General features: G+C 41.6%; 1 protein-coding gene and 1 non-coding gene across 5 annotated transcripts; both read right to left on the bottom strand.

Moving 5' to 3' along the window:
- Positions 1–2728: 2728 nt before the first annotated feature.
- On the bottom strand, positions 2729–11438 carry sc5d (sterol-C5-desaturase). 4 transcript variants are annotated; one of them, XM_021623781.2, is made up of 6 exons: positions 11286–11333; positions 10481–10573; positions 6553–6770; positions 4729–4879; positions 4505–4605; positions 2729–4022 (listed from the first exon to the last, which is right to left on the bottom strand). In XM_021623781.2, exons 3-6 carry the CDS (start codon positions 6760–6762, stop codon positions 3555–3557), a joined length of 930 nt encoding a protein of 309 aa, XP_021479456.2. In that variant the 5' UTR covers positions 6763–6770; positions 10481–10573; positions 11286–11333; the 3' UTR covers positions 2729–3554. The 4 variants fall into 4 exon arrangements, with proteins under 4 accessions (XP_021479456.2, XP_021479455.2, XP_021479454.2 ...); XM_021623780.2 differs by lacking the exon at positions 10481–10573 and having other exon boundaries at positions 4729–4861; positions 11286–11438; XM_021623779.2 differs by lacking the exon at positions 10481–10573 and having other exon boundaries at positions 11286–11438.
- On the bottom strand, positions 4129–4266 carry LOC118937914. Its single transcript, XR_005035323.1, has one exon. It is a non-coding gene; the product is annotated as a small nucleolar RNA SNORA57 (small nucleolar RNA).
- Positions 11439–11857: the final 419 nt, after the last annotated feature.

Raw genomic sequence — 11857 nt, forward strand, 5'->3', positions numbered from 1 at the left:
TACGACCTAGCCAAAGAAGCAGTACAACCAAGTGATTGAAGCAAGACACATTATTAGGGGCACTTGAGTGGCACAGTGGTCTAAGGCACTACCTCTCAGTGCTACAGGTGTCACTACAGACCCTGGTTCAATTCCAGGCTGTATCACAACCAGCTGTGATTGGGAGTCCCATAGGGTGATGCACAATTGGCCCAGTGTCATCCGGGTTAGCGTTTGGCTGGGGAAGGCTGTCATTGTATTTAAGAATTTATTCTTAACTGACTTTCCTATTTAAATAAAAAATGAACAATTTCATGCCAATAATTAAGTGTATTTGCTGCATGATTTTGATGGTAGAACAAGAGTGTTTGTAAAATGTGCACAAAGAGGAAATGTTTATTCCCCAAAACACACTTCCAGCCAAGACAGCAATGTTCATCTCCTATTCTTTAATATTGCTCACTTGGTTTGTTTGGTTCATAACTCAATTAAACTGTTGATGAACTGTGAGAGTACACTACAATTTCAAATGGATTTAATGCCAGAGACTCACAGTAGAAGGTGAGATTGATCAATCTTAAAAATAAAAAAAAAATGGGTGCCTGCAACATCACTTCCTGGAGTAGCTCAAGATGTGCATGTTATGGTTGAGCTCCTCTTACTCAGACGTTGCATGCATCAACCAATGGTTGCGTGCCACGTCAACGATTGTGTCATTGACTGACAGATTTTAGCTGATACTTAAAATGCTTATCCAGGAGTTACAATATCTAGCAGGCGTCAGCAACACCTGGGCAGAGGAACGCGCCCATCGTCTTCATGAGACGCCATCTTAATCGACTTCATTTGGCTTCAATGCGCTTTTGAGTCTTCACATAGGAATGAAGGGTGTCACGTGATCAATGGCTTTGTCCTTTCATTTATACAGTCATTGAATTATGTTCATGTAAATATAGCCAATTGTGTTTGTCTCCTCGCATCTCAGCTCAAGAGGTTTCCAGTTATATTCGATCTGAACAGAGCTTATTATTGAGGTTATTGTCCACACAGGCTATTCATTTAGGAATTTTTGGGCTACATGTTTTGAGTCTTTGTTGTACCAATTGATTTTATAGAAAGGGATCCTAATGAAAACACAAGTGTTATTTTGCTGTGTGTTCACCTGGTGTTTCTATTCATAAATTGAAAAGATAAGACACTGAAAATAACCTTGTCATCTACATACTTTGGGTAATGCAATAGCTCCCTCTGCTGTACTTTGTCTGAAATAACACCTCAAGAGTGCTGAGTCATGCAAGCAAACATGTCTTGGGAACATTCCATCCGTATTGCGGATCGGTGGGTCCCCTGCGGGACGGTTGAGCTAACGTAGGCTAATGCAATTAGCATGAGGTTGTAAGTAACAAGATCATTTCCCAGGACATAGATATATCTGATATTGGCAGAAAGCTTAAATTCTTGTTACTCTAACTGCACTGTCCAATTTACAGTAGCTATTAGTGAAAGAATACCATGCTATTGTTTGAGGAGAGTGCACAATTTTGAACTTGAAAAGTTATTAACAAATTAGGCACATTTGGGCAATCTTGATACAACATTGTGAACAGAAATGCAATGGTTCATTGGATCAATCTAAAACGTTGCACATACACTGCCACCATCTAGTGGCCGAAATCTAAATTGCATCTGGGCTGGAATAATACATTATGGCCTTTCTCTTACATTTCAAAGATGATGGCACACAAAAAAATACAAAAGAACAGTTTTTTTTTCTCTGTATTATCTTTTACCAGATCTATTGTGTTATATTCTCCTACATTTCTTTCACATTTCCACAAACCTCAAAGTGTTTCCTTTCAAATGGTACCAAGAATATGCATATCCTTGCTTCAGGGCCTGAGCTACAGGCAGTTAGATTTGGGCATGTCATTTTATGCAAAAATTGGGGAAAAAAGGGTCAGCTCCTTAAGAGGTTTAAGACAACACAAAGAATAATTTATGAAATCAAACTGTTTGGATTAACAGATATTGCTTCTCAGATATTGTGATATAATTGTGGCCTTTCTAGCAATTTCAAATGGGAGATTCCACAGCACTTTGATAAGATTTCAAGTTCCAAATTCAAACTCTGCTTACGTCACTGGAGATTCAAAAGACGAGTTTAAAGGTGGCCTTTGTCAGACACTGATAGAACTACTCGTTTTCTGCCACCTGCAGACTCTAAATAAAAGGACAGAGACGTTTTCATATTAGTTTCCATGTTTATTGAGAAAATAGGATAGAACAAAGTCACACTACTGTTATATTGAAAACAACCAATAGATTTTCCCAGGTATCCATGGTGGCAGGTAGCTTAGTGCTTAAGAGCATTGGGCCAATCCCTGAGCAGACTAGGTGAAAAATCGGTCTGCGCCCCTTGAGCAAGGCACTCAACTTGAGTTGCTCTGGATATGAGCATCTGCTAAATGACTACATTGTAAAATATCCGTGAAAACTTTTCCCTTCCATTTACAGACATCAATTATTTACAACTAGATTATGTGACTATGTGCATTACTGTACACATTGCCTCATTCCATCTGTGAGTGTTGTCGCCAACTTCTATCATACATGGTTATGCAATAATTTAAAAAAAAAAGAGTTGGCTGCAGCACATACAGTAAGTAGCCGATGGGATAAGGTTAGTGTACATGGACATGTGTCCACATACATTAGGATTCACTTTGCTCAACTTCCAAATGGCCATGTTTTTTTTTATTTTATTTCATTCCCCAGATATGTCTGCTTTAAAATGCAAAACATTCCGGTAAACACACTTCCATTCGTCATAGACGTTTTACTTTTATCTTGTTGGAGAAAAGTCCCAGAGGGTTAACTACTGGATATGAGCATGACCAAATCTGACGAGTCATGGTGTGTAGAATCCCAGTTCCTGCCATTAACCACTACAACCTTAATATCTTATAGTACATAGGGGTTGTAGGAACGTCATGCATTTTCATTTTCTTGCATTACTCAGCACTAGACATCCTATTTCATTGTCACCTCCCCTCAGATATCAAACAAAATCCATACAACACACAACACCTCCAAACAGGCACAATCAATCAGCATGCACTCAATGAACTTCATTAAAATAAGCAATTATTTCTCAAGTCAATGATGACAATCCAGGAAATGGTGAGAGGCCTGCTAGGTTTCTATAGCCTATGACTATGAGAATAGCTTGGTGCTTTTGTCTAAATTCTCATTAAGTATTTGTTTGGCAAATGCAGAAACTGAAATTAAGTTCCAAACAATTATATCACCCACATGTTCAGTATATCAGTGTTTTTCAGTGAAATGTCAAGACATTCTTGCCTCCTCCCTTTCCCTAGCATTGAAACAATGAGGAAAATTAATAAAGGGACAGTTTAAGAAAGATAAGCAACTGTAGCTTGATTATTTATAATGGGATAATGAATGAAAACAATCCATGTGTGAAGCAGTATGTGAGCTAATCCTTATCAGTGACACCTAGCTTAGCTTTATCAACTAAGAACTCATTCATCATGACACTACACCACATGTACCAACTACTCCTCCTTACTCTTTGTACCGCTTACATTAGCATGCCCATTCGTGTGCCCATTGGCATTAGCCCCATTAGCGCTCATCTTCCCCTCGGCAGTCAGTCTACGAATGCAGTCGAGGGGGCCCTTCCCTTCGAGTACTGAGGGGTTGCGGTAAGACCCGCCAATGCGGTCCCACAGGGTGAAGTACTGGCCATAGTTGACGTCGAAGAAGAGGTGGTGGTCCGTGTGGTGGGCCGCCCCGTTGACCACTTCCTGCAGTGGTCCGGGCACGCGGTAGTCGCCGTCATGGATAGACACAGTCCAGATATTGACGAAGATGTAGAGGGCCAGGTAGAGCACCTTGTGCAGAGGGAAGAGGAAGGGGTAGATGTGGTAGGGCAGACCCTGCAGGAAGCCATCCAGCGGGTGGAAGGCGTGGCTGGCAAACGGGGTGGGGATCTTCCACACATGGTGTGGCTTGTGGAAGTGCTGAGGGGAGGGAACATGCCACCATATTCAAAAGGAACTGTATGTAGAACATATTTGCTGAGGAACAGATAGCATATGAAACATATGGCCCCGTTGGATCACTTTCAAGTGTGCCAGCGAGTGAGGATAGGACCAGCAGACGATAACACACACTGGTACTGAAGACATAGCACTGGCTTTGTTCTAGCTCCGTACATTACATACACAAGTTCTTAGCAAATACATGTATGCCAAAAAATGGAGGGGAAAAACTGCACATTTGTTAATCAACATTAAGACAATGTCAACTGCCTTAATCTCATTCAGAAAAATGAGCAGAATGATATGACTTAATATACAGGATTTGTCTGTCATTGTGGACTGATCTGTAACTGTAGATCACCAAAATCACATCTAGAGCAACAATCCACATTCAATTGACAGTGAAGGGACCTACCCAGTAGCACACTTCCCCATTGGTAACAATACTTTGTAATGCTCACCTTGTAAATACTCTTGTGGTGAAGAAACCGATGAATCCAATAAATGCACCCGTCCGTGAATAACAAGAAGGAAATCATGCTGAGAAGCACAAAGGGCCAGCCTGAAAAAACAAACCACCATTAGCATCATAATGACAATCCTGTTAGACAAAGTTGCATAACAAAATGAACAGTATAAACATTACATTACAGTCCCAGCGTCGGTGAACGCAGCATTGTCTTACCCATGGGAGACTCTTCGACGTCGTCATAGAGCTTGCTGTATCCTCTGACCTCAAGGAAAAATAACGCCACAGTGGGTATACTGATTATGGGTAGCGAGGTCATGGCGTATTTGATCTCCCGCCGCACCTGGTTCTGAGGACCAACAATGATCTGAGATCAGGGATCAATTCCAATAAATAAATAAAACTAATATATATATATATATATATATATATACACTGCTCATAACAAATAAAGGGAACACTAAAATAACACATCCTAGAACTGAATTAATGAAATATTCTTATTAAATACTTTTTTCTTTACATAGTTGAATGTGCTGACAATAAAATCACAAAAATTATCAATGGAAATCAAATTTATCAACCCATGGAGGTCTGGATTTGGAGTGACACTCAAAATGAAAGTGGAAAACCACACTACAGGCTGATCCAACTTTGATGTAATGTCCTTAAAACAAGTCAAAATGAGGCTCAGTAGTGAGTGTGGCCTCCACGTGCCTGTATGACCTCCCTACAACGACTGGGCATGCTCCTGATGAGGTGGCGGATGGTCTCCTGAGGGATCTCCTCCCAGACCTGGACTAAAGCATCTGCCAACTCCTAGACAGTCTGTGGTGCAACGTGGCGTTGGTGGATGGAGCGAGACATGATATCCCAGATGTGCTCAATTGGATTCAGGTCTCGGGAACGGGCGGGCCAGTCCATAGCATCAATGCCTTCCTCTTGCAGGAACTGCTGACACACTCCAGCCACATGAGGTCTAGCATTGTCTTGCATTAGGAGGAACCCAGGGCCAACCGCACCAGCATATGGTCTCACAAGGGGTCTGAGGATCTCATCTCGGTACCTAATGGCAGTCAGGCTACCTCTGGCGAGCACATGGAGGGCTGTGCGGCCCCCCCAAAGTAATGCCACCCCACACCATGACTGACCCACCGCCAAACCGGTCATGCTGGAGGATGTTGCAGGCAGCAGAACGTTCTCCACGGCGTCTCCAGACTGTCACGTCTGTCACATGTGCTCAGTGTGAACCTGCTTTCATCTGTGAAGAGCACAGGGCGCCAGTGACGAATTTGCCAATCTTGGTATTCTCTGGCAAATGCCAAACGTCCTGCACGGTGTTGGGCTGTAAGCACAACCCCCACCTGTGGACGTCGGGCCCTCATACCATATAGCGGTCCTGCTGCAGGGTTGTTGCCCTCCTACGGCCTCCTCCACGTCTCCTGATGTACTGGCCTGTCTCCTGGTAGCGCCTCCATGCTCTGGACACTACGCTGACAGACACAGCAAACCTTCTTGCCACAGCTCGCATTGATGTGCCATCCTGGATGAGCTGCACTACCTGAGCCACTTGTGTGGGTTGTAGACTCCGTCTCATGCTACCACCAGAGTGAAAGCACCGGCAGCATTCAAAAGGTACCAAAACATCAGCCAGGAAGCATAGGAACTGAGAAGTTGTCTGTGGTTACCACCTGCAGAACCGCTCCTTTATTGGGGGTGTCTTGCTAATTGCCTATGATTTCCACCTGTTGTCTATTCCATTTGCAAAACAGCATGTGAAATTTATTGTCAATCAGTGTTGCTTCCTAAGTGGATCGTTTGATTTCACAGAAGTGTGATTGACTTGGAGTTACATTGTGTTGTTTAAGTGTTCCCTTAATTTTTTTGAGCAGTGTATATAGTTTGTCGGAGTTCAACTGCATACAACTATATTGTGGCCTGGTCCCAGATCTTTTTGTGTTATCTTGCCAAGTCCTACAGGTGTTGTGACGTTTAACAAGATCTGGGACCAAGTATTGAGTAATATAAAGAAGGACATACCTTTAGAAACTGTGGATGTTTCATGAGGTTGTGGTCAAAGATGAAGTGGTAGCTCAGCCACCCCAGGCCCAGGTAGAGGACTGCGGCTCCCAGGTTGGTGACTACCAACAGGCTGATGATCTGGCGCAGCGCCCCGTCTTCAGGCCACGACGACGGGTACACGTAGGGGGTGAGGACATAGTGGTCGGCGACATTCAGCACAAGATCCATGTCTGAATCTGCCAAGTTGATAAGTAATGGCTTTGAGCATAGCCTTGTAGACTCCTCCTCTCAAGTAGCCTATCCTACCCACATATCACAAGTGACAAATAATTTCTCACTTCTCAAAACCACAGAAAAGGCTCAGACACAGAGAAGGCTCAGACTCAGAGAAGGCTCAGACTCAGAGAAGGCTCAGACTCAGAGAAGGCTCAGACTCAGAGAAGGCTCAGACTCAGAGAAGGCTCAGACTCAGAGAAGGCTCAGACTCAGAGAAGGCTCAGACTCAGAGAAGGCTCAGACTCAGAGAAGGCTCAGACACAGAGAAGGCTCAGGTTTTGAGAAGTGATGAATTCGCAGATGTAGCAGACAATGTCATAAATGATTTGTGGGCAGAATTGACTTCTTGAGAGTGACACATCACATGTAAACTGGACATGACTTATGGACAGGGTGGGTAGTCAACTAGTCAATGTTAGATCTATAGGCAATATCAATCACATTTTCATCATACATAGACAGTAGTGGTTTACTAGGGCTGGGCGGTATACTGTATTTTACTATATACACCGGTATTGAACCACTAATATGAATCGTTAGTTAGCTGGCTAGCTAATAAAAGTACTGAGTCAGAGCAAACGTAGCTAGCTGGTGGAGGCCTAAATCAGCATGTTTGTGCAACTGTATATTCTAAATCAGAGGAATAGGCGAAGCATGAATATGTTGGCTATATGAATAAAGATTTACACGGACCATCACTTTGGTTCCTACCCTGTCACAATAACTCGTCCATGGAATTTTCATTCGTTGTCACGTCAAACAACGATAATGATAATAAATTATAATAAACATTCTATTTCCATGATTCCAAAAGTTCACCCAAGTGGTTTGATCTAAATTGCAATTGCAGCATTTGGTTAAAAATATGGGCTAGTATTTTTGCCCATAACGTTGCAGTGTGGAAATGATCTCAAATGAGTGCAGGAAATGCAGATCGAAGTTGAATTGAACAGTATTTTATTTTACCTTCATTTAACTAGGCAAGTCAGTTAAGAACAAATTCTTACTCACAGTGACGGCCTACCAGGGAACAATGGGTTAACTGCCTTGTTCAGGGGCAGAACGACAGATTTTTACCTTGTCAGTTCGGGGATTCGATCTAGCAACCTTTCGGTTACAGGCCCAATGCAGTGGGTTAACCACTAGGCTACCTGCCACCCCAAGTATAAAACAATCCGAATGGAGAAAGACCCATTGAAATAATTGAGAATATATGTGTTGCCACCCTAGGGTCACGCACCACTCATAAAGAAAATTAGGAACTTTCATTAATCAAAAACATAAAATATCGTCAAATACGTCACACCGTCAAAAATGTGAAAAATACCATACATGATATGATATTTTGGCCATATCGCCCAGCCCTATGTGTTACTAGAACTCAGATAACGTACAGTAAATAACAGTATGATAAATGGGAGGCGGGCCTAGTACTGTAGGTGTATTTGGGGGAATGCTACTGATAGTGCTTTTTAAAGCAGTGACATTTGAGAATACCTTGGGGTAAACTACTGTAGTGTTTCACAAGCAATCTTTTCAGTGTCCCGGCACTACCAAAGGTTTTCCAGGAATGGGAATTCTTATTTGGGTACAAGCTAGTCATTTTTTATTTTACCTTTATTTAACCAGGTAGGCCAGTTGAGAACAAGTTCTCATTTACAACTGCGACCTGGCCAAGATAAAGCAAAGCATTGCAACACAAGCAACAACACAGAGTAACACAAGGAATAAACAAATGTACAGTCAATAACACAATAGAAAAAAAAGATATACAGTGTGTGCAAATGAAGTAAGATTAGGGAGGTAGGGCAATAAATAGGCCGTAGTGGCGAAATAATTACAATTTAGCAAATAAACACTGGAGTGACAGATGTGCAGAAGATAAATGTGCAAGTAAAGATACTGGGGTGCAAAGGAGCAAACAAATAAATAAATAATATGGGGATGAGGTAGTTGGATGGGCTATTTACAGATGGGCTATATACAGGTGCAATGATTTGTACGCTGCTCTGATAGCTGATGCTTAAAGTTAGTGAGGGAGATATGAGTCTCCAGCTTCAGTGATTTTTGCAATTTGTTCCAGTCATTGGCAGCAGAGAACTGGAAGGAAAGGGGGCCAAAGGAGGAATTGACTTTGGGGGTAACCAGTGAAATATACCTGCTGGAGCGTGTGCTACGGGTGGGTGCTGCTATGGTGACCAGTGAGCTGAGATAAGGCGAGGCTTTACCTAGCAAAGACTTGTAGATGACCTGGAGCCAGTGGTTTTGGTGACAAATATGAAGCGAGGGCCAGCCAACGAGAGCATACAGGTTCCCAGTTCCATTAGTATATGGGGCTTTGGTGAAGAAATGAATGGCACTGCGATAGACTGCATCCAATTTGCTGAGTAGAGTGTTGGAGGCTATTTTGTAAATTACATCTCCGAAGTCAAGGATCGGTAGGATAGTCAGTTTTACGAGGGTATGTTTGGCAGCATGAGTGAAGGATGCTTTGTTGCGAAATAGGAAGCCAATTCTAGATTTCATTTTGGATTGGAGAGGAGGAGAGTTTACTATATAACCAGCCACCTAGATATTTGAAGTTGTCCACATATTCTAAGTCAGAACTGTCCAGAGTGGTGATGCTAGCCGGGCGGCGGGTGTGGGCAGCAATCGGTTGAAGAGCATGCATTTAGTTTTACTTGCATTTAAGAGCAGTTAGAGGCCACGGAAGGAGAGTTGTATGGAATTGAAGCTTGTCTGGAGGTTAGTTAACACAGTGTCCAAAGAAGGGCCAAAAGTATACAGAATGGTGTTGTCATTGTTGATCCTTGGTATTTAAGAAAGATGATAGCATGCATATCCCATATGTTGGGTCAGAAGATACATGCCATCACCTTTAATTTTTTGGAGTACCAAGGATCTAATTTGGTTCAAACAGGTGCCATTAATACAGGTAACTGGTGGAGGACAGAGTAGCCTCTTAAGAAGAAGTTACAGGTCTGTGAAAGCCAGAAATCTTGCTTGTTTGTAGGTGACCAAATACGTATTTTCCACCATAATTTGCAAATAAATTCATTAAAAATCCTACAATGTGATTTTCTGGATTTTTTTTCTAATTTTGTCTGTCATAGTTGAAGTGTACCTATTATGAAAATTACAGGAACTTGCACAATTGGTGGCTGACTAAATACTTTTTTGCCCCACTGTATGTGGAAGCCAGGATATGCTAAATGTGTTTATGTCAATTACCGTGAGACCAGCAGTTATTTGCTTGACAATCACCGGCTGACAAAATGTCATGACCACCACAGCCCTACTCAAGACCGCTCATGCTGTAAACACAGTCCAGTTAAAAGTGAATGGCACAGATTCATATATCACAATTTGCATATAGGCCTACTGCAGCTCTGATTGGTTATGCTGCACCAGTTTGTGTAGAGTATGGGCTGAGTCGTGCATTTCAGTGCAATAGAATCCTACTCAAATGGGTTCTGCCTACAACAAAATGTCTTGCATAGTTAGTTTTGCATACTAAGTCTTGCATAGTTAATTTTGTTTTTCAGTATGTTGCATTGAAAGTGGCTATTATGGCGTTGATTTTATCACAATTCCCACAGTAAAGGGAAATGTTGATAGTGTTAACTAAGAGGGCAAACTCTAGTAAGTTGAGTAAAGTTCAATTACATGCCTCTCTGTGTGGGCTGATATTTCTTCTGCGGCAGTCCTGGGGGAGTCTGTTGTCACTGAAAATTACTGCCGGCTGCATCTGTGATAAAGCCGGCTAAAACAGTGTACAGTAAGTGTATATTTTGCATTTTTGAAAGTATTTTGATGTGGTATGAAAGTAAAGGGCTTTATGTTCCTAAAAATGTATTCCAATTGAGAATCGATTCATGTTTTGATGGAGTATTAGGCTGTGTTGGCTGCCAGAGCCAGTCTACCACTGAAAATAACAAAAGGTCCTTGGACCTTTAAGGAGTAACAGTAGGCTCCTTAAGAGTACATATTGGGCTATGTAGGATCTAGGAAACCTACTACAAATTACAAATACATTCCCAAGTAGGTTTGACATCTCAATCTAATAGAATGCATTAGTGTTAATTAATTACTCTACCTACTTTTACAAGTGTATCAAATAAAGGCCCCATGTACCCATTTAGCACACTACCATATTTGGCCTCAAACAAAAAAAAAAGTGAATTGCATTGTGTGCATTACTTTATAGATAGATAGAGTCAATTCAAAACATATCACCTCATAATACGTGAACATGTTTCAGATAAGTGAGATTCGTGTAATATGTGCTCACAAATTGAAGCTATATCTACCAAAAAATAAGTAATGACTTAACTGCCATTAATCCCCATTCTACATCATGCATATGCGCCCATGTCATATCCCAATGTAATGCCCCACAACGCATACAAACGCACAACTATATCGCTGATTTGTAAATGTTCGCTACATACATAAAAAAAAAATGAGTTACATACCTGACGCAGTTGTCCACTTTACCAAGCCACTTGATAAGGCGAACAATGTCATCAAACTATAGGTATTCGGGTAACCAATCTGCAACTCCCTGTTTAAAGAAACAACGACGTAATTGCACACATATCCAATGGAAAGATACTTCCTTGTCACGAAAGGGCTGCATCTTTCGTTTGATTGGACAACTGCCTGATGTGATCATGGCGCGACGCATTTTTAGAGGTGAATTTAAAGAGACATGACTATATACACAGTTATGAAACATCGGCATTATTAATTTAATTAACGTCGGCGCCAAACTATCAAAACAGCTGTTTCATATAGCGTGGCATAAAGTATGCATAAAGTAATAAAGTAATAGTCCATATATTACTCTCACCCTCAAGCTAAGAAAGACGCAATATGCAACATTTGGGTGTATACCCTCTACAAAATTCCTATATGATTATTAGTGATTTTATTCCAACAGGATAAGTTTTTTTCCTATTGGATTTTTAAGTAATCATACTGTTGGCCCAGCATTGACCAGGTTTGGCCGGTGTAGGTCATCATTGTAAATGATGGGGCGGCAGGT

This window comes from Oncorhynchus mykiss, chromosome 12, assembly GCF_013265735.2.
Source record: "Oncorhynchus mykiss isolate Arlee chromosome 12, USDA_OmykA_1.1, whole genome shotgun sequence".
Taxonomy (NCBI): Eukaryota; Metazoa; Chordata; class Actinopteri; order Salmoniformes; family Salmonidae; genus Oncorhynchus; species Oncorhynchus mykiss.